Genomic DNA, 23,808 nt, shown 5'->3' on the forward strand with positions numbered 1-23,808 from the left:
CCCTTTGTTTCCATTTTATACATAAGATTAAGATCATTAGGGTGCAGCTTCCTCATATTCCTCCTATCACCTGCAAATATTTCTGTATCTTCCTCATTGGTTTTAGAGAAAGAGGTCTCTTTCCACCCTGTAAGAGCCTATCAGCATCCAATTTGTCCTCCAATTTCCATTCTTTCTCATCTCGTAAACCTGTTCCATCAGTTACTCTGTCACCAGTATTTTTTTTTTTTACCTCCTTGCTTCTCACCTCTGATCCTTACTGCATATGTTCACATTTCCTTCCATTAAAAAAAAAAAAAAAAAAAATTGTTTTGCTTCTTCATAGCTCTATTGACAGGACTCTCTCTCATAGACGAGATTCTTGAAGTAGTAGTTTGTGCTCACAATCTGTTCTTCCTCATCCTATCGTTCATTACACATTACACTAAAACTTCTGTACGAGGTTCTGAACCACGCACATTAAATGTAGTATCATTTAATCCTCACGGTAATCTTACATGTATAATTATTATCACTGTTTTGGGGATTACTGAGGTTCCAAAAGGTAAATAACTTTGCCACACGGCTGGAAAGCAGTGGTTCTGTGAATCATCACAAGAATCTTATATCAAAGCCAGGTCTTACGTGAAACCAATATGTTCTTTTAAATAGTGGACTAACTTGTCTCTTTGTTTCCAATATAGATTTTCTTAATCACATACCACAATATTAATAATAAAAGCTGATGGGGCGCCTGGGTGGCGCAGTCGGTTGAGCGTCCGACTTCAGCTCAGGTCACGATCTTGCGGTCCGTGAGTTCGAGCCCCGCGTCAGGCTCTGGGCTGATGGCTCGGAGCCTGGAGTCTGCTTCCGATTCTGTGTCTCCTTCTCTCTCTGCCCCTCCCCCCTTCATGCTCTGTCTCTCTCTGTCTCAAAAATAAATAAACGTTAAAAAAAAATAATAATAATGATAAAAGCTGACATTTACTGAACGCTGACTATGCGCTGAGCTTGTATTAACTTTTAATTTTCACACAACCCTAGGAGGTTGATACTATTATTATACATATTTTGCAGATGAACAAAATGAGGCTCAAAAAGGCTAAGTAAATAACTTGCCCAAGGTCACAAAACTAGTAAGTGGTATAGAGCTAAGATTTTAGCCTATTTTTTCTACAGAAATTTATTAAGAATGCAGCACTAGACCATCTTGATTTTAGGGGCCTTGTTTTTAATTACTGTATTGCCTGACCTGACCTCTACTCCTCTATATTTTAAATCCTTTACTAGGAGCTTATAATTTACAAGTTAAAGACCAAATGCTTTTGGAAGTCATACAGAGCCCTTCATGACTTGTCTCTACCCATCTTCTAATCTTTATTTCCCAAAGCATTCCTGCTTCTGTTCTAGGTGTTAACTAGATGAAACTATTTCCTGTCCCTACAGTGTACTTTGTGCATGCTTAACTTTGTACATTCTTTCCCCTTTGACTCCTATGTTCTCTCCCTTATTCTTATAATTTGTATCTAAGAACACAATTTGAGCAGTTCTTATCTTTTCTGATCTTCCTACTACCTTCCCCTTAGGAAAAATTGGTCAGTTCTCCCTTTTGTGTCATTATACCAATTGTATATGCCTCTCTTTCGCCAGTATTTATTTACATTTCCATCTCCCCAACAAAACTATGAACCATATGAGAACAGGACCATACATTATGTCTCTTTGTATTTCCATCACAGTATTTAGTATAGGTATTCATTAAATATACAACAGAATGACTGAAAATAACTTAATGCAAAAATATTTTTAAAACTAAAAGTTTTTTTAATATAATTTCCTTTTTTTTTTTTTTCCTACTTATGCAGGTAACACACTCTGCTTGGTACAGTGATTCCCAAATAGATTCCCAAAATGACACACATTAGAATCTGAGGGGAGGGGGATCATATATATAATTTAAAAATGTCTTCTTTCTTACCTGCTCCCACCCTTCCACACACAACTGAGTCTGACTTATTTCCTTATGGCTTACCTGTTACTGTTCTGTAGCACAGCATAGGCATTTTAGCTTTCTTTTACCTTTCCAACCTTTAATGTGCAAAGGCCTACATTTAGCACAGTGAGAAATAACAAAACAGCGAGAAGCATTCTTTCCATAAAGGACTCTATAGTCTGGTAGGCTTAAAAAAAAAACAGTTGGAGACAAAATAAAAAACTGTTGAATTGTGTTTCAGAAGCTTAGGGAAGAATTCCGGTAACATGAGCATGCATCAAGAATTTAAAAATACATGAAGATACAAACACCATGAGTAAGCAGCAATGGATAATGGGATTATTTGTTATAGAATATAAAATAAATATTTCAAATATTTAAATAATAGAGGAATTTGAAAACATGAGCAAAGAATGAGTGATACAAACACTAAGCAGAGTTTTTTAAAAAACAAATAGTAGACATCTGAGATTATCTTCAAAATAATTGGGGGACCATTAGTCCCCAATTGTTGAAGCTGGGTTGGAAGGAGAGTAAAATAAAACTTAACAAAAATAAGAAATAGAACATTTTTAGTTGAAAACTAAGTGGATGAGTTAAATAACAAAAGAGTTAGTGAGTGGAAGATAGAGCTAAAGAAGTTGCCCTAATGCAACACAAGGAGACAGATGAAAAATGTGAAAGAGAGGCTACGAGACAGGAAGAATGGGATGAAAATGACTAACACACTAAGAGGAATTCCAGAATGAGCGAATGGAGGCAATGAGCAGTGGTCAGATCGGAAGCAATAATGACCTAGAATTTTCCAGAACTAATGACAAACATTAAATCCTCAGATTTGAGAACACAAGTCCCTAGAAGGATAAACATAAAAAGTTATATACATCTGAACTCAAGGAAAAGACCTCTGGGCTGGGTTTAGTCAAGAATGCCTTTGTGAGGAACACAGATGTTTAATTCAGTCTTGATGAAAAGAGAAAATTGAACCTGGTACAGGGGAAAAAATGTGAAATCTCATGTGAAAATATATGTTTCAGCAGGGGAATAAGATATAAGATTAGACATAGGAATTGTGTATGTAAAGACAGAAAAGTTTATAATAGGTTTGGAATAATAGGGAGTCTTTGGAACTTTTTATACAATATGAATTGATAAAGGAAGCAGTTTTATTTATTTTTTTTTTTAGGAAGCAGTTTTATATATAACTATTAAAGCACTAGTTTGTATCATAACTGTTTACTTCTCTCTTACAAAAAGAGCAGAATCACCCACATATATAGGAGGCAGACTTTTCAAGCAGAGATCATAACATTATGTTTTCTATTGTCTCAGTCTCAAACTCTCCTCTCTGTATTTCCCATCCTCCCCAAAGATCCTAGGGTTTTCCTCTTTTTGTCATATTTGGTCCAGCTGGAAAATCACCGTTATTGGACTCCTCAACTGAAAAGAGATACTGCTGTTTCCTGATATGGTTGTTTTCTGTTTGCGCCTAGTAGATTCCAGTGGTCTCCCTTCCCTGGCCGGTGCTTTGACTCTGGAAGCTGATAGCTGTGGACTTGAACAACTAGGCTCTGACTTACACTGGGAGACATTGTTAGGAGGTGTAAGGATAGGAGGAGAGAGAAGTCAAGGTGTTTGTTTCCCTCTTCCCTTCCCTATTTTCACAGCATCGGTTCAACTATGGCTACAGCTCCTGTTGGACAGTCCCTTTTTCCAAGGTCCAGTTCTCATTGGATTCTGACAACTATTACCTCGTGCACATTGAGGCAAGGGGTGGTAACGGATTTCTACTGTTGCTAGATGTCAGTTGCTTCATCCTTGTTGGCTCTTTAACCTTAATCACACCTCCATAAATAGCCAGTTATTAAAATTCAGACTCTATGAGTATGCAGCTTCTTTGCTTCTATGACCTTAACTGATGTTTCTCAAGGTTGTGTTGTCTTCAGAAGCCCATAGAAGGCCAATTAAAGAAGAAATAGAAGACCAATTGATGTGATATCTACCATGTTGTACCTTTACAAAGTCTTACCTTTTCTTGGCTCTTGAATATTCCATGCTCTGCTTCGTCTTGCCTCCTTTTTTTTTTTTTTTCTTTTCAGCAGTGGAGCCTAGCTTTCATGTTCTTCTATTAGAGGTTCCCAAACTTTCTTGGTTCACAGCATCCTCAGTGTCCTGGTTTTGTTTTGTTTTTTGTTTTGTTTTGTTGTTGTTTTGTTGTTGTTTTGTTGTTGTTGCTGCTGTTGTTGTTGTTGTTTTACAGTGTGTGTCCAGGCCAAAGGAAATATCCAACAATTCCATTTATTAAGAACTACTTACTGAAGCACCTGGTGGCTCAGACCATTAAGTGTCTGACTCTTGATTTCAGCTCATGTGATGATCTCATGGTTGTTAGATTGAGCCTAGTGTCAGACTCCGTACTGGGCGTGGAGCCTGCTTGAGATTCTCTCTCTTCCTCTTCCTCTCCTCCTCCCCTACTTGAGCATGTGTGTATACTCTTTCTGTCTCTCACTCACTCTCTCTCTCTCAAAAAAAGAAAAAAAGTACTAACTAAAAATTTTCTGTGCAGCAAAGGAAACATCAGCAAAATGAAAAGGCATCCTACAGAATGGAAGAAAGTATTTGCAAATCATGTATCTGATAAGGGGTTAATATTCAAAATATATTAAAAAGTCCTATAACTCAGTAGCAAGAAAAATCTGATTAAAAATGTATAGAAAATGAATAGACATTTTTCTAAAGAAGACATTCTTTAGAAATAGTCAAAAGGTACATGAAAAGGTACTCAACATCACTAATTATTAAGGAAATGCAAGTCAAAACCACAGTGAGTTATCACCTCACACCTGTTAGAGTGGCTGTTGCCAAGAAGATAAGAGATAACAAATGCAGACAAGGATGTGGAGGAAAGGGAGCCCTTGTGTACTGTTGTTGGGAATGTAAATTGGTGCAGCCACTATGAAAAATAGTATGGAAGTTTCTCAAAAAATTAAAAATAGAACCACCCTATGATTCATCAATCCCACTCCTGGTTATATATGCAAAAGAAATGAAAACAATATCGAAGAGGTATCTGCACTTCCATGCTCATTGCAGCACTATTCACAATGGCCAGGTTATGGAAATAACCTGTCAAGGGGTGAATGGATAAAGAAGATGTGAGATATATATGGAACATTAGTCAACCATGAGAAAGAGGAAGAAATCCTGCTGTTTGCAACAACATGGATGGACCTTGGCGGACATTATGCTGTGTGAAATAAGCCAGATAAAGACAGATACTGCATGGTATCATTTATATGTGAAATCTTAAAAAAAAAAAAAAACAAAGTCAAACACCTAGAAATGAGAGTAGAAAAGTGGTTGCCAAGGGGCGCCTGGGTGGTTCAGTCGGTTGAGCGTCCAACTTCAGCTCAGGTCATGATCTCACAGTTTGTGGGTCCGAACCCCGCATCAGGCTGTGTGCTGACCGCTTGCTCAGAGCTGGAGGCTGCTTCAGATTCTGTCTCCTTCTCTCTCTGCCCCTCCCCCACTCACGCTTTGTCTCACTGTTTCTCAAAAATAAATAATGTAAAAAAAAAAAAAAGTGGTTGCCAAGAGATAGGGGGTGGGGAAAGCATGGAGAGTTTGGTAAAGAAAAAAGTAAAAACTTTAGATATAAAATGAATAAAGTCTGAGCATCCAGTGTATAACATGGTGACTGTAGTTAATAACACTATATAAATGCAATTTACTGAGGTGATAAATGTGTTAATTAAATGGGAGGAATCTGCATAGTATATACATATGTCAAAATATCATATATACTTTATGTCACAATTTTATTTGTCATTATACCTAACTTGTTTATTTAATATAATTTATTGTCAAATTGGTTCCCATAATTTATGCCTAACTTAAAAAGTAGTTAAAAAATATTTATTTAGTACTTATATTCTAACTAATTAGTACTTTTTGAGTGAAAAAAATTGAAAGAAAGTACAGTATTTTTACTTCATTTTTGCGTAACCAGTTACTTACTAATGGAGTATGTCTGCTTGTTGTATACTACATAACTTTTCAAAGTGTGAACACAGCATGCTTACACATTGATTTTTCATGTGGAAAAAATCAGTTGTTGAAAACCCAATTTAGCAAAGATAGGAAGATGTCATCCAAAGGAATGTGGTACATTTCGGTTGTTGAAACTGAGCTTACCATGAGCTAGTATTTAACAGTGTCCCACAGATGTCACTGTGTTTCCTTTGTAAAGTTAAAATAGCCTCCATTGTCCCAGAGTTCCTCACGAACAGTTTGGAAACTTCAGCCTTCCTTGTGCTTCAGGTCTTTTTATGCTAGATTTGTGCCAAGGTTTTTAAATTGAAGCACATTTTTTTTTAAGTTGTTCTCCTTCCTCTCCTACATGTAGGGCTGATTCAATGTCTTTTTTACCTTTTTCTGTTTACTTTCAAGGCCTTAAGGAGACTTGAGACAAATCTTACAGGTGCCTTAGATCTTCCGTGTTTTTTTCTCTGACCCTAGGTTCAAATTCGTAAGACCAAATAAAGAACAAATTGGGACAATTTACTAGTGCTGCCCATCAGTAGCTCAGATTATACTGCTCAGCTATTGTAGTGGTGGTTTTACACTATCTAGAATTTCGTTGCTCTTACAGTTTGACATCACTTAAAGCATGTTCTAGCTCTATAGAACTGGCCTGCTTCATCTGGAAAATTGCCAGCAGATGAGCAGTCACGCTTACAGTTTATATTCTATAAATATTAGAGACATGTCTTTATAGAAAAAGTGTTTTCCTTTTTAGGTGCTGTATCCCTACTTTACCTACCCAAATCACACCAGATGTTAGAGACCGAAGTAGGTTTGCGGTTCCATGAAACAGTGTTTGGAGTATTGACATAAAATAACATAATCTGCTCTAGATCACAGTCACCCTCCCCCTTAAATTGTACAGTTCTATTTCCCAAGGAACAATGCAAAGTAACAAAAAGTGAATAAATTTATATCTGTTCTCAAAGTAGAACTCTAGGAAAGCTAGCTTAAGGCCTTGAGATGACCTTCCATCTCAACTCTGAGATCTTTCTAACACACTTCAGTTTAAGGCATGGAATGAAGAGAAAGCAGAACGAAATGAGCCGGTATGTTTTACCAGAGTAGCTAGAATAAATATAAATAAGGTGATTGGACCTCTTCTTCTCATCCAGAGAAAGATATAAACTTAACCATGTGTCAGATGTTAGCAATGTGAAAGTATAAGTAAGATCTTACAAGAACTTCTTACAACTTCTTATAAGTAAGAACTTCCCAGCACCTATGCCCCTTGCATCTGTCTGTCTGATCCATCACAGGTCTTCCTCCTTGATGTGGAAAAATAATATAGGACGAAGTAGACCTCTTCTCCTCTAGTCTGAAACAGTGTAGTGTAAATTACCAATCCCTGGTTCAGTTATCCATTCAATGTATTTACCAAAATACTTAAACTTTTAACTTAAATAAATGCCATTTGCTGATCTTAAAAAAGAATTCTACTCTACTCATACTTCCCCTTTAATGATGAGTAGTCTCTCTCACAGTAACTATGTATCAGAAGAAATGAAGTAAGAGGCCCTTGGTTCACATACTGCCATAGATACCTTTTTCTGATGAGACCTGGCACGTTGTGTCTTGACTCATTTTTTTTTCATGTTCTGTTTTTTGTTAAGTGTTTTTTATATTCATTTGCATCAACTCATTATTTAAAGTCAAAGGATCTGTTAAGTACTAGGAGCTTATGTAATAGGCATAAGTTCCTGAGTTGAAAGTTAGTATATGAAAGAAGTAATTTATTACTTTGTTGAGCCTAAGGGGGGAAAAATGTTTATCTCTTCTTGCAGATGGTTTGCAAAATCATAGAAAAGTCTGGTGCTTTCTAATTAGAATGTATGTCGATTATAACATATATGTAGAGTTTGGCTTGGCCCCCAACTTATAAGCTGTGTTCTACACTGTTGTAATTATGTTTTAATTGATTGTTAAAGCCTTAAATATGGGGGTGCCTGGGTGGCTCAGTTAGTTGAGTGTCCGACTCTTTATTTCGGCTCAGGTCATAATTCCAAGGTTGTGGGATAGAGCCCCACATCAGGCTCTGCACTGAGCATGGAGCTTGCTTAAGATTCTCTCCCTCTCTCTCCTCTCCCTCCCTCTCTCCCACTTGCGCACTCTAAAATAAAAAAAGGGGTGCGCCTGGCTGCCTCAGTCGGTTGAACATCTGACTCCCAATTTCGACTGAGGTCATAATACCCCAGCCATGGGATCGAACCCTGCATTAGCCTCCACACTGAACCTGGAACCTGCTTGAGATTTCTCTCCCTTTGCCTCTGCCCCCTCTCCTGCTCACATGCGCATGCACTGTCTCTCTCAAATTAAAAATAATAAAATAAAAATAATCATTAAAGTCTTAAGTATGTTTTTCCACATAAGCATTATTTTTAATGATTATAGAGAATTCCCTCATATGGATATGGTATAATATACTTGTCCCTTAGTTTTTGGACATTCGGTTTGTTGCTAATTTGCTGCCTTTTGCAGGGAGACCCAGGGGGTGGGGGGAGCTGTTGTAATAAATGAATATCTTTTTGTATAAACTTATTCTGAATTTCCCTTTTGCCCCCTACCTGCACAGGCCCCTGCTGTCACTAGTCCTGTTACCCGGTGGTATTCTTCTGAAGATTAAATGACATAATACTTCTAAAGTGCTTAGCACAGTGTGTGGGGAGCACTGTAAGTGCAGGATAAATGCTATTCGTAGACCTTTCCCTAATTCAACATGGGGACAAGGAAATAAGACAGTTTAAAATGGGTTCTTTGAGGAGAGCACTGAGGTCTTCCAGCAACAGCTCAGCAAGTGATACCAAGTGGAGAAGGAAAATCTGAAAGACTGAAGCTATTACATAGCAAGGAGTCTCTGTGGTCATTCATCTGTATTGGTCCCAGATGTGTATTCTTTATAATAGGAATATCTTAGCTTGAGATTGTGGAAATATAAATTTGTTCCTTGGAGTTAAAATATATAAGTTTGTTAAAATAATATATAATAGATAAACATTACAAAGCACTCTTTAAAATAGTGTACCTTTTGTGTGTGTTATCTTTGTTTATGTATTTGTATTTTATATTTTTTGTGATATTTTATTCAAGTGTGTGTCCAATCATGTCTTCTCTGTTATCTTTATTTTTTTTTTAATTATCCTAGTCACGTGAACTGGAAATTTCAGTTTATTGGCGTGATTGGCGATCTCTGTGTGCTGTAAAATTTCTGAGGTTAGAAGATTTTTTAGACAACCAACGGCATGGCATGTGTCTCTATTTGGAACCACAGGGTACTTTATTTGCAGAGGTAATAAATATATTTTATTAAACGTACATCACTATAATTGGAATTATATATGTAGGCAGCATGACATAGAAGTAGAAAGAGAATTAGGCTGAACATTAGACAACTTGAATCCTTGGCTCAACTCTACTACTGCACAAGTGTATTACTTTAAGACAAATCATCATCCTCTCTAGGTCTGTTTTTTCACCTAGAAAATGAGAAGTTGGGCTTAAATTATATCTAAGATTCTCAAGTTTTCAATACTTAGGAGTTTAGTGAATTTCATGAAGCATAAATCCAAAGCTATATTCATGTCAACTTGAATTTTCTTCACTGCAGGTTACCTTTTTTAATCCAGTTATTGAAAGAAGACCCAAACTCCAAAGACAAAAGAAAATTTTTTCAAAACAACAAGGTAGTTACTAAGGAATCAAATACAGTTTATTTTGGTGTATTCTTAAATACAGAAAACCAACATTAAAAGTAATACCCAACTTTGTTTTTTGTTTTCCTTTTATTCATTTCTAACTTTTTATTAAGGAATATTTCAAACATATCCTAACAGACTAGTACAATGTACCATCACTCATCCTCAACAGCATTCAACTCATGGCCAGTTTTGTTTCACTATAGCCCGTCCACATACTACTTTCTCAGATTATAAGAAGCAAACCTAGACCTCCTATTGATTCATCCACAAATACAGTTAGTATATCTAAAAGATAATTCTTTTATTTTTAGAGAATTGTTTTTTAAACCTTAGCCACATATCATTCCTAGACTTAAAAAAAAAAAAAAAGTTCCTTCCTATTTATTTTTAAAACTATTTTCACTACTTTTCACCAGCCTTTAATAACAAATAGTTAAGAACTATTTTTAAGTGACAAATTTTGTTTGTTCTTCACAAATTATAAACCAATGAATATGAATTTTTAAATTATGGCTTTTGGTAATATATAAAAAAATTACTTATTCTATTTTCTTTATTCACAATATCCATAGGCAAAACATTTCTCAGAGCTCCTCAAATGAATATTAATATTGCCACTTGGGGAAGACTAGTGAGAAGAGCTATTCCAACAGTAAATCATTCTGGCACCTTTAGCCCTCAAGCCTCTGTGCCTGCTACAGTGCCAGTGGTTGATGTACGCATCCCTGAACTAGCACCTCCAGCTGGGTATGTGTCTTAAGATTTTTAAGCATCGCTTTTATAAAATAGTTACTGTAACATTCATGCATACTGCTTACAGTGGGTCTATTAAAAATCTGATTTTTTCTAAAGAGTATTTTGAAATTAGTGTTCTGCTTACTTTCAAAAAGTAGAAAAAGAAAAAAAAAGTTTGTTATAATTTTAAAGCTACTTAAAATATATACTTTTGATTACCGTTTTTGGTGAATTGCTTTATCTTCTATAAGTGATTCTACAGTAACCAAATTGGACTTTGATCTTGAACCTGAACCTCCTCCGGCCCCACCACGTGACTCTTCCCTTGGAGAAATAGATGAATCTGCTGAATTAAGAGATTCGGATACACCGAGACAGGCAAGGCGTTTTAAACCTCGTATAATTCCTTTTTGCCAAATGAATTACCAATAAAAGCATCATAGTGAAGGAGGTGTACATTTCAGTTAAAAGTTGCATGTGTGAACTATGTTTTTATGTTTCGTGTGAGTGAAACATAAAACCTCTGGATGCTCATGGGCCAGTAGGGATTGAATAGATTGCTGAAGCTAAAAGCATAGGAACATGGTTGATATAAGATGGTATATTGCCTCACTCTTCATCTTCTAACTTGGTTAACATAATTTCAGAATATTCATTGAAGGTGATGATAATGTGTTCATTTTTCAAATTTTTTAGGCAAGTGTAATGTAGAATTAACAACTCTTAAGAATGAATGTCCATTATCTGGATTTTACTTTTCTCACTAATATTTTTATTGACTTTTGACATTTTTAAACTTTACCAAATAAGTTGTTTTCTTAATGTTTCTATGATTTAATGAGTATTTAATATTTATAGGATTCAGAAGCTGTTTTTGCTATTGAGAATGACAGAAATAGTATACTTCCAAAATCTCAATCTGAATATGAGCCTGATATTCCTCAACCAGGCCTAGGATACAGTGGTGTTCGAGAACTTGAGGATAGAAGGTAAAGAATATGTATATAGCTTTGCTACTACATGTTTGGTCCCATACTTTTTCCTTATTTTTAATTGACATACTGTTTTCAGATCTCAACAGATGTTTCAGTTTAATCTACAAGACTTCAGATGTTGTGCTGTCTTGGGTAGAGGACATTTTGGAAAGGTAATCTTTTTAAATTTTCTTGGAATGACTTTAAAAGTAATAACTCAAATAGAAAGTACCTATTTTAATCTCATTTCAGGTGCTTTTGGCTGAATATAAACACACAAACGAGATGTTTGCTATAAAAGCCTTAAAGAAAGGAGATATTGTGGCTCGAGATGAAGTAGACAGGTTAGTTTTTTTTTTTTCACGAAATTGTTTATTTTTCTAAAGTTTTAACATAAGATCATGAAAATTGATGTATATTTTATAACAGCAAAACTTTCCATTTCTATAATACATGAAGAATCTAACTTAATGTATTTGTACTTGATATAAGGTAGGCATTAATTACATTTTTCTCTCTAGTCAACTTCTCCTTATGACAGTTTACAGGTTAGTGTGTACCAAAGAAAGATGATGAAATGTTTAAACCACTTCTGTTAAGTTTTTCATACTTGGAGACGGTAAAGTGTTTATATGCAATAGGAATTGTTACTCGTCTGTGGTCGGGTGAAACTATTTCCCATTTCATATTACCGAAGTAATTCAATGTCATTTACAAGTAACCTGCACTTCATTGAATGGTTAATGTATTCTGCTTTATAAAATGCACATATATCTGCTTTTTCTTTCATTTTTCTTAAAACGGTATTTTTTGACCAGAGCATCTTACCTTTCTGGGTTTAATAAATGTAAGTTGATATTGATACATCTTTATGTACAATTTTTAAAATGCAAGGACTTTGGAGACAATATTGTAATTAGGTTAGAAAATATGCTTTAGAAAGACTTTCTTAACAAAGTGACTAAGTACAAAATTGTATATAACAAGTGGCATATTTACATGCTCTTTTTAAAAATTTTTTTAACTTTTTATTTTTATTTTTTGAGAAAGCATGAGCAGGGGAGGGGCAGAGAGAGAGGGAGACACAGAATTCCAAGCAGGCTCCAGGCTCTGAGCTGTCAGCACAGAGCCCAACGTGGGGCTCAAACCCAAGAACGTGAGATCATGACCTGAGCCGAAGTCAGATGCTCAACGAACTGAGCCACCCAGACACCCCACAAATGGCATATTTATTACAGAAATAGACTTCCATTTGATATTTACAAGCAGGATTTTTTTTAAGCCACTTGGGAGCATCAGTTGATATTAATAGAAGACAGCCCTGGACATGAAAAGAGCCTGGTATGAAGAATGAGAAGACTGACTTATCTACTTCTGGTTGTTCCTTCTTAATTAAGGATTTGACCCCAGAGCAATTCACTGAACATCTTTAAACTTCAATTAACCTGCATATTTTTAAAACATATTTTTTTGGTAATGCTTGCCTTAATTATATTACATGCCATTGTGTGTGTGTGTATACACACACACACACACACACACACACACACACACACACTAAATTGCTATTTTTAATATTTTTTCCATCATATGGGAAGTTCTTAGAATTAGGATAGATCTTGAAAATGAAGTTTTCCTTTATGTAAAAAAGAAATTTTCCCCTTTGGATTTGCCTATTTATTTTTTACCTGTTTTTCATATCCCTCAATTACATCAAAATAAACTCTTGATATGTAAAACTATTCAGAGACAATTTTGCTGAATATTTATGCAATATTCTGTGTACCATGTGGTATGTTTAGAACTATATTTTTATTTTACAGAAATAATTGGTTAAAGCAAACCTTTAATCACACTGTCAGTCTGTTGATAACTATAATAATAGATGAGCCAAATATTTTTCTTTTATGGAAGAATGTTTCCTTTATTCCAGATCTATGAATGGTAAATTCATTGTTTTCCAAAAATAATAATGAACTGGTACTACCTCTGTTAATCCTGATGATTTGTATAGCTTTCCACTACATTGTTACTACTTTGAGCCAAGTCTTTACAGAAGAACACTTTCTAATTAAATCTAACAGAATACCATTAATATTACTATTAATGAAGAATGTCCAGATCTGAGGATGGAGCTTTAGCCAGAATCTAGGCTGTTACCCCTACTGAAAATTAATTCAGCCTTGTTGAAAAGTTGAGGAGTGATCCTTACCCAACTTCAGTTATAAATCCATATATTCTACAACATGGAAGTAAAATAACCTCCAGTAGGTATACAAACAGAGAAATGGAAAATCTCGATAGAAATTTGAAGAAGGCAGCAAAAAGGAGCAATTAGGGTACCTAGCTGGCTCAGTCAGTTAAGCATTTGACTCTTGATTTCGGCTCACATCAGATCTCACCGAGCCCTGTTTCGGCCTCCACGCTGGCGTGATACCTGCTTAAGATTTTCTCTCTCCCTCTCACTCTGTCCCTCTCCCCTGCTCTCACACTCTTGCTCTCTCTCTCTCTCCAAAAAAAAAAAAAAAAAACAGATGAAGGCAAGAAAAATAACTTAGAAAATTAAAAAATCAACATATTTTGGAAAGTAATACATATTTATAACTTGTAATTCTGAATAGTAAACAAATCAAACTAATAAACAGAATCCTTTATATTCACTTCCCAATTCATCCTTTTAATAGATCCATAGAATTCAATCTTATTACATCTTACTGACTTTTTTTTTTTTAAATCGATGTTTCCAAAATATTTGATGCTACTTATTGACAGTTTTTCTTTTGATGTTTTCTTTCTCTAGTCTGGATTTCATTATTTTACTTCAAAAACTGCCTTCTTTTTTAAAAATAGATCATAGAAAATTCCAAATCAACCTCTTTTTAAAATGAAAATTATAGGCTAACTCCAAAGTAATGTAATTCATGTACAAAGATTACATTCTCCACCTACCATTTACAGAACATTCTCTGTGAGTCTCATTTATGCCCAGTCCTGAGTAAGAATGATGAATTTGTGTCCCTGTAGTACCTCCTCACTCAGCTTCCTTTTCTTACCAGTTCATATTTCAAGACAACAGAATAGAGCTGGAAATACCATTTTGCAGTCATAGAACAAAAGCACAGCTAAACATATATATGTACCTTTATATTTAAAAATTTATATATAAATATGATTCAATCCTAAGATCTTAGCTTTATTAACAATGCTGTTTTCCAGTGACCAAAATAACTATTTATACAAGTTTTTAAGTTTCTAGAACATTTCATAAGGTAGTGTACTTTGTGTACATAAGGAAGTACACAAAAAATGTTAGGATGAAACTAATCACTTAGGAAAATAAGACATAAGTGCATTAGTTATGTAAATAAAAGAGGCTAGATATGCTTGGTTTAAAATAAACAGTACAGACAGGAACAGCTCAAAGGGGAACATCATGGGGTGCTGATGGATTTAGGTCAGACCTTATAAAAGAGTTGGATTTGTGTTCTTCCTTGGCTGATGGAAGATACTTGGGAATATGGAGAAAAGTTAAATGATAATTTAGAGGGAAATGTTCTGGATAGAAGGAATAAAGTTTGAAGTTTTGAATAAGGTTGAGTTGTTTCATGAACTTTTAAAGGAAGTATACAATTTAGATAAGGCTAGGAAAAGTTAACTCTTAACAGCATAACTTTTTGGTGTGCTGTAAAATGCTTTAAATTATTGTGACAATTTTGGTCTATAAAAAGCCTGCCTCCTTTAAGACTCTGAGACATGTATCCAGTCTTCATCAGTATTGCTGGTCCTCATCAAAGCATTCCTGTGAATGGCATTAAAGCCATTTAGGAGGCATTCTGATCAACAGTTCTCAATCTTTTATATCATTTACATGTTCAGCACAGGTCTAACCTAATACCTAATACACATAAGAATTAGTGATTCACCCATAAATATTAACCATATAGACAATGAAGAGACAGTGTTTGCCATCTACTTGAGCCCAAACATCTTGTCATTTTGTTTTTATTTTGTCTGAATATTTTATCTACAGTGCCCAAAATTTAGGTTGATTTTGTGAATCTGTTAGTTTAGAAGCCATCTTATCAGTCTTAGATCCCAGTTGGACATTATTTTCCGATAAATTTTGGTGGTGATGAAAATCAAAGCTATTAACTTTTTAAAAGCCTTTTATGAGTTTATTTCTAATAATGACTTAATTTGTAATAACATTTAGAAACCTTGCCAAATATATGTAGACATAAGCCTAAAGCTTTAAAACAATTGTAGTGGTGTTTCCTGTTTCTGAGTATGTATAAAATTATAAACAGATTGTGTGAAATCAGAAGGTAAGAGTTTGTCTAGAATGTGACCTTATTAAATGGAGTTTAAACACTATTTCATAATAGCTGGATTTACTGCCAGTGTTTAAAACTGAACAGATGTTTCAATTCGTAATCCAGAAGACAACTATATTAACATAGCATTAAAAATTCCATGCTCCTGGGGCGCCTGGGTGGCGCAGTCGGTTACGCGTCCGACTTCAGCCAGGTCACGATCTTGCGGTCCGTGAGTTCGAGCCCCGCGTCAGGCTCTGGGCTGATGGCTCAGAGCCTGGAGCCTGTTTCCCATTCTGTGTCTCCCTCTCTCTCTGCCCCTCCCCCCGTTCATGCTCTGTCTCTCTCTGTCCCAAAAATAAATAAACGTTGAAAAAAAAAAAAAATTCCATGCTCCTTCGGGGCACCCAGGTGGTTCAGTCAGTTGAGTGTCCCACTTCGGCTCAGGTCATGATCTCATAGCTTGTGAGTTCGAGCCCCATGTTGGGCTCTGTGCTGACAGCTCAGAGCCTGGAGCCTGCTTCAGATTCTCTGTCTCCCTCTCTCTCTACCCCTCCCCTGCTCATACTATGTCTCTCTCTCTGTCTCAAATTAAACAAACACAGGGGTGCCTGGGTGGCTCAGTCGGTTAAGCGGCTGACTTTGGCTCAGGTCATGATCTTGCGGTCCGTGAGTTCGAGCCCCGCGTCGGGCTCTGTGCCGACAGCTCAGAGCCTGGAGCCTGTTTCAGATTCTGTGTCTCCCTCTCTCTGACCCTCCCCTGTTCATGCTCTGTCTCTCCCTGTCTCCAAAAAAAAAAAAAAAAAAAAAGTTAAAAAAAAAGTTAAAAAAAATTTTTTTTTTAAATTCCATGCTCCTTCTACACAACAGGTATACACTTAAATGTTTTCAAAATTCTATTTAATTTTTTTTTCCTAGCAATGTAGTCTGGATACACAAATAAATACTTATCTTTAAAATTACCTTTTTAAAATAATTCCTTCTTGGGGCGCCTGGGTGGCTCAGTCGCTTAAGCTTCTGACTTTGGTTCAGGTCGTGATCTCGTGGTCCGTGAGTTCGAGCCCCGTGTCGGGCTCTGTGCTGACAGCTCAGAGCCTGGAGCCTGTTTCAGATTCTGTGTCTCCCTCTCTCTCTGACCCTCCCCCATTCATGCTTTGTCTCTCTGTCTCAAAAATAAACGTTAAAAGAAAAATTTTAAATAACTCCTTCTTAAAAGACCCAAAAGAAAGAAGAATGGATCTACCTCCCTCTTAACATTAGCTAAAGTTTGGTGTTTTGAAATTAGCAACAGTAACAAAAATCTAAGAAATGTTTTAATTTAAAAATAAAAGCATTATTAATACTTTTTAAAAACACTAAGGTCAGAAAAGTGCCTATTTTAATTAGAAACATAAATATAGGGTCTCCTGGGTGGCTCAGCCAGCTAAGCATCCGACTTTGGCTCAGATCATGATCTCGCAGTTCCTGAGTTTGAGTCCCACGTTGGGCTCTCTGCTGTCAGCACAGAGCCTGCTTCGGATCCTCTACCATTCTCTTTCTCTCTCTGCACCTCCCCTTTACATGCTGTCTCTCTCTCAAAAATAAGCAAACATTAAAAAAAAACAACACATCTAATTGTTAATAAAATGTATATTAATAAGTTAATTCCAACTTGTATTTGAATAATATTTGACCTGGTTTTCTTCTACTTTGAGTTCTAAAGTCAGGTTGATTTACTAAATATTTTCAAGGAAAGGGAGAAAGGTATTTTTTGCTATGTAGGCAAAATTAATGTTCCAGGGTCTGTAAGTTTGATCATTGTTCTTTGTAGAAGCTTGTAAGAGTCACAAGCTGCTACAAAGGCAAAACCTGTGATTGCTATAGATTTTACAAATTAGATCATTCTCAAGGAGCTTCCTTGAAGCATGTTAATTAATAGAATTCTCAATGTACCTCTTTATTTTCTAGTCAGCCTTGTAAATTAAAATTCTATGCATCATATCTTTACCTTTTAACTTCATATATTATTTGAAAAAATATTTGAATACTATAGCTTATGAATTATAAATACTGTCCTTGAAATTACCTTCACCACAAATTTTATATTTTTTAAATTAATTCTTTAGGTCAGTATATTCTCTCACCAATTCCCAATAAAATCACCCCTAAGTAAGCCTTTTTTTAATTAACTATAACCAATAGCCCTGTATGTGCTACTCTGATGCTATCGTTGTCAACTCTAATCTTTATGTCATTCTAATCATATATTTTAGTTTCCATTAATATATTTCTTTTTTCCTTTTTTTATTTTGAGAGAAAGAGCGTGAGCAGGGGAGGGCAGAGGGAGAGAGAATCCCAAGAAGGCTCTGCACTGTCAGTGCAGAAGCCTATTTGGGGCTTGAACTCACAAACCATGAGATCATCACCTGAGCCGAAAATCAAGAGTCTGACGCTTAACCAACTGAGCCACCAAGGCACCCTGAGTTTTCATTAATATATTTCAGTTGAAGTTTTATATATCAAGTAGACCAAATTTTTCAAAGCATTTATAGCAAAACTAAGGCATATTTTATGGTTTTAAAGTTCTAATAGGTAAGAACTTTGCTTAATTTAGAGTTCACTAATTTTTTTAAAGAATGTTACCTCCAACCAGAACTTTTTTTGAAAAACCTATTGATTTTTAAATGTTTTCTCTTACAGCCTGATGTGTGAAAAAAGAATTTTTGAAACTGTGAATAGTGTAAGACATCCCTTTTTGGTGAACCTTTTTGCATGTTTCCAAACCAAAGAGCATGTTTGCTTTGTAATGGAATATGCTGCCGGTGGGGACCTAATGATGCACATTCATACTGATGTCTTTTCTGAACCAAGAGCTGTGTGAGTATGCTTTGGACATTTCTCTGAGTTTTTTCATGACAGATTTTTTGCTAGGAAGGAGAAAAGGTCTCTCAGTTTCTTTTTTCTTTCCAAATGGAAAATAGATTTCTGCAAAGAATATTAGAACTCTACTTATTTACCTCTTTGCTACATATAAATATATCTATTTTACTTTGTTCATGTTGAAAATTTTATGGATTACCCTAAATCACACTTGATAATTTAGACGAACAGTTTAGGTTCATTTTAGTAAAATACCTTCTTTTTCTCTATTATATTTTCTTCCTGGGAAATGCCATCTAGAACCATGGCTTTATTTGTTTATTTATTTATTTATTTATTTATTTATTTATTTATTTTACTTTTTTTAGAACTATGGCTTTAAATACTTAACTATACTCAAAGTACATTGTTAAGTGAAAAAACATAATATAAAAGAGTCTTTATCAAGTATTTGTATGAAATATTTGCTTTTGCATTTTAAAGGGTAATAAGTTAATGTGTATTAAGTCTTTGCTTGCACGTGCTTAAGATATCTCTGAAAGAATATAAAAGAAATTTATATGCATATAGCTTCCAATGAAAGGTATAGAAATATGCAGACTTTTCACTGTATTTTTGTAGTTTTTTTAATTTGCTATTATATGAAGGTTGTGCTTCTTCAAATGCATAAAAATAAGTAATTGGAAATGTTTGAGATTAAATATAGATGTGTATATATTTTTCCCTTACTGTTATCCCAGTTTTATCGCTCTTAAATGGTGAAGCTGGGATTTGATCTTAGGAAAGTGCTCTGAATAGCCACACTCTGTATGCTGATGTTTACCAACTTTGTATCTCCAGCCCTGACCTCTTCCCTAAACTTCCAACTCTAATAACATTCAGCACCAACTTGACTTTTCCCTTCATATGGCTAATAAGTATTTCTCTTTGCAGACTGAATTTCTGATTTTTCCCATTTCCCTCAACCTTACCCACTTGTCCCAAACCTGCTACTCTTCTAATCTTCTCCTTAATAAAAGGCAGTACCAGTTGTTCAAGCCAAAAGACAGGAAGTCATTTTCTTTAAAAGGTTTTATTTTATTGAATTCCAGTTAGTTAACATACAGTGTTATATTAGTTTCAGGTGCACAATATAGTGATTTCACCAATTTCATGCCTGGTACTCATCATAAGTGCACTCTTTAATCCCCATCACCTATTTAGTCCATCCTCCCATTCACCTCCCCCTCTGGTAACCATCAGTTCCCTATAGTTAAGAAATCTATTTCTTGGGGTGCCTGGGTGGGTCAGTTAAGCGTCCAACTTCGGCTCAGGTCATGATCTCCTGGCTTGTGGGTTCAAGCCCTGCATCAAGCTTCTTGCTGACAGCTCAGAGCCTGGAGCCTGCTTCAGATTCTGTGTCTCCCTTTCTCTCTGCCCCTCCCCTGCTTGCGCATGCTCGTTCTGTCTCTCAAAAATAAGTAATAAACATTAAAAAAAAAAAAAAAGGAAGAAATAGATTATTTCTGATGGTTAGTGAAACTTTCAAAATGGAGACAGAAGCCAGAAAGTAAAAGGCATTTCCTGAATATTTAAAAATTAAAACCAGAGCATCTGGACTATGCCTAGCCTGTCCCGCCTGCACATGGGAATTCGTTTTTGTTTTGATATGTACCCCCCCCCTTTTTAAAGAAATTTAAAATACAGTTCTCCTTTAAGGAAGTTTTGTTTTTGCTGAGAATACAAATCATGTACACATGAAACAGTTAAGCCCAATGAAATACAAGAATAAAATTCCAGAGCACCTGGGTGTCTCAGTCGGTTGAGTGTTTGACTCTTGGTTTCAGCTCAGTTCATGATCTTGTGGTTTCTGAGATTGAGCCTTGTGTCTGGCTGCACACTGATAGTGCATGCTCGCTCGCTCTCTCCCTCTCTCTCCCTCTCTCTCCCTCTCTCTCTCTCCCTCTCTCTCTCCCTCTCTCTCCCTCTCTCTCTCTCTCTCTCTCCCTCTCTGTCTCTCTCTCTCCCTCTCAAAGTAAATAAACTTAAAAAAAAAAAATAGAGGCACCTGCGTGGCTTGGTTGGGCATTCAACTTCAGCTAAGGTCATGATCTCTCAGTTTGTGAGTTCGAGCCCCACGTAGGGCTCTGTGCTAACAGCTTAGAGCCTGGAGTCTGCTTCAGATTCTCTGTCTCCCTCTCTCTCTGCCCCTCCCCACTCATTTTGTGTGTGTGTCTCTCTCTCAAATAAACATTAAAATATAAAGAATAAAATGCTACATTGCTGTACTTCAAACTTGAAGTACCTCCCTCTGATTAGATCCCATTGGATTAGATCAGATATCACCTCAAATGTTATTTTTTTGAAATCCTTTCCTGAGTACCCTATCTAAAATACCACTACATCACTAATGTCCAAATCAGATAAGTCTTAACGCTGTTTTCTGTTATCTCCATAGCACTTTATTTCTACCTGAAATCATCTATTTATTTTTTATCTTTTTGTTGTCTATCTCCCCTCATTAAAAGGGAGGAGGATGTCTGTTCTGTATATTAGTGCAACACCTGGAAGTGTGGTTGCACATACTAGGTGATCAGTGAATTTTTATTGACTGAGACTGTGGTATCAAAAATAGTTTGTTTCCTAGCTTTATACCTTTAGACAGAATAGTTACTCTCTCTGAAAGCTTCATTATGTTTCTGTGAAAGATTTAAAGCTTTGATTTGAAGGTTAAATAAGCTAATAAGTGAAAATATGTAACATATACCTGACACATAGCATAGTAAGCATTTAGTGAAATATATATTTTAAACAATATACCCATTATTTATTGGGTGTCATTAGGGTGATTTGTTTACAAAAAATGAAATAAAAGAGAAATCAAGGTATTTTTATAATTGTTATAATATTATTTTGTTACCAAAATAAGGTAACCAAAATCTTATGTATAAAAATAAGCAATTTTAGAATCATATCTGTTTGAATGGGACTTGAGCTAAATTCTTTAAACTTTCAACAAATAATTATGTAAGATCTAATATATAATTAAATATTTCTAAATACTTGCACTTTAAAATTTTTCCAAATTATGGTCCCATTTTTTGTTAAATAAGGGAACACATGACATAGCTAAATTATCTACGTGTGCATTCTAAGAGTTCGAAGAACATTCACCAAACCAATAAGAGTAGTTAGTTATCTCTATAGATGGTAGTGGCACTGGGGTGAGATGGATAGATGGATGAATGAAGTATTGTGCTTTGGGGCCAGAGGTATTATGTGTACTTGATAGAGAAAATACCTATGTATTACTTGCATAATTAAAACCTGATTCTCCTAAGTGTTTCCTTATAGACTATTCTGCACTGAAAACACATCTGCATTTTTAAATTCATGTATTTATTACCTCCCTTCTCATTTAGTAAGCCTGCCATGTTTCAGGCATTATTCTAAACATTTAGGATAAATACTGCAAAAGACCCTCATGGTCCTATTCCTCAACAGTTAATATTCTAGCTGGACTCAAGTTTGTCTAAGATCCAAACCCATTTACCCAATTTCTTCACCTGCCCCAAGACCATTCAAAGTCAACCTAAGTCAACCTCATTTTCCCCACAAAACTTTGGCTATTTCTCTGTCTCTTTACCTATTACTCTTTACACTAAGGAAATCTTAAGAGTCATCTCAAGTTTTTCCCTCTCCCTCATCCTCTGCTGCTAGGGAGACACCAGTCTTGTGCTACTTTTAAAGTTTCTTTTGAACCCATCTCTTTACTCTCTTTGTTGCCACTGCCTTGGAGGTTCTCATGGTCTCCCATCTGTGCTACCACAATAGCCTCATCTGTTTGTTTTTCCTCTGGGTATCTACCTACTTCTACTCCAGCCTTCATACTACCCTCAGAAAAACCTAACATAAATGTGATCGTTCTGCTCTGACCTAAATGGTGTGATTCTCTCCCGCTAAAAATAGAAATTTCAGTATCCGTAATATGGCACTTAGGGTCCTTCACAACTTGACTCCAGGCTGTCCTTTCAGCCTTGTCTCCCACTTCTTCCCCATTCTTTACTTGAGCCACAAAAAACTTGTTATTGGTTACCACGGGTGCCTTTTACACCTCTGTTGCTTTCCATCCTAGGGAATGCCCTGTATTTCCCCCCTGAGAGTTCTGCCTTTTACACTGTCCTTCTGCCCTTATGGTAAATTGTATTTTTCCAGATCAAATGTCTACTCTGAGGACTTTAGTGACAGGCAAAGTGAATGGCTCCCATTGTAGACATTGTATTTTTCTTAGTTTTTAATTTTATCCCTGATTGTTAGGACATGTCTTACTGTCTCTGGCATATAGTCGGGACTAAATAAATACTTGTGAAGTTAGTTTACTACAGAATTCTGCTTTGGAGCATAAAATTATAAACTGGGATTCAACAGCAGTGGAATTTATTGAACATCTTTTTATTTCTTCAAACAGATTTTATGCTGCATGTGTAGTTCTTGGGTTGCAGTATTTACATGAACACAAAATTGTTTATAGGTGAGTAAAGTTTTGATGCTTTCTAATGGCTTATTTTGGTGTGAATTTGAATTAAAAATAATTAAGGATATTTTGTGTTTAACCAGCTTTTTAATTTTCTCTTTCAAATGGTAAGTGATCTCTAAAAATTTTAAACTCCAATTTTGAAAGAAATAGTTACACAATAATTATGCGATGAACCTCTTTGTTCCTATTCTTCTGCCCATTACCTAATTAAAATAGTCAAATTATAAGTTGAGCTCTGATAACAAAATTCACTAACAATATTCATTCTGGTGAATATTTTACCACTGCAGAAAACTTTGATAGACCAATACTACTCAGAATTTGTCCATGATAAAATAAGTAGCGTGTACCAGAGTATAAAACATCACCCTGCTTCCTTAAGTCTTGCTGTCAACTAAACACTGTACTTGGTGACACAGTTGCCTTATGTACTAATATAAGCTCCTTATCAAGTTGCAGACTAGCAACAAATAATAGCCCAGCAGCCAAGCAATGGACCACACTTTGAATAGCATTGCTCTAGACTAGACAAATTCAGGAAGGCTAGTAAGGAGACCATAAACATCAGTGTATTCAAACTTGTAACAATATATCCAAGGTGAGGGTTTCCTCATGGCCCTGTTTTACTCTCAAAGGATAAAATATTTTTAACTTAATTTTT

At 35.5% G+C, this 23,808-nt stretch overlaps 1 protein-coding gene across 1 annotated transcript in view; it reads left to right on the plus strand.

The window, feature by feature from the left end:
• Positions 1-23,808, plus strand: part of PKN2 (protein kinase N2) — a 130,037-nt gene that overhangs the window by 93,669 nt on the left and 12,560 nt on the right. The window contains exons 9-17 of the mRNA XM_043575511.1: positions 9,198-9,341; positions 9,660-9,735; positions 10,323-10,497; positions 10,737-10,863; positions 11,344-11,474; positions 11,557-11,632; positions 11,712-11,803; positions 18,452-18,628; positions 23,079-23,141. Coding sequence (XP_043431446.1) covers positions 9,198-9,341; positions 9,660-9,735; positions 10,323-10,497; positions 10,737-10,863; positions 11,344-11,474; positions 11,557-11,632; positions 11,712-11,803; positions 18,452-18,628; positions 23,079-23,141 — 1,061 coding nt within the window. The remainder of the gene's footprint in view (positions 1-9,197; positions 9,342-9,659; positions 9,736-10,322; positions 10,498-10,736; positions 10,864-11,343; positions 11,475-11,556; positions 11,633-11,711; positions 11,804-18,451; positions 18,629-23,078; positions 23,142-23,808) is intronic.

The sequence above is a fragment of the Prionailurus bengalensis genome, chromosome C1 (assembly GCF_016509475.1).
Source record: "Prionailurus bengalensis isolate Pbe53 chromosome C1, Fcat_Pben_1.1_paternal_pri, whole genome shotgun sequence".
NCBI classification, from domain to species: Eukaryota; Metazoa; Chordata; class Mammalia; order Carnivora; family Felidae; genus Prionailurus; species Prionailurus bengalensis.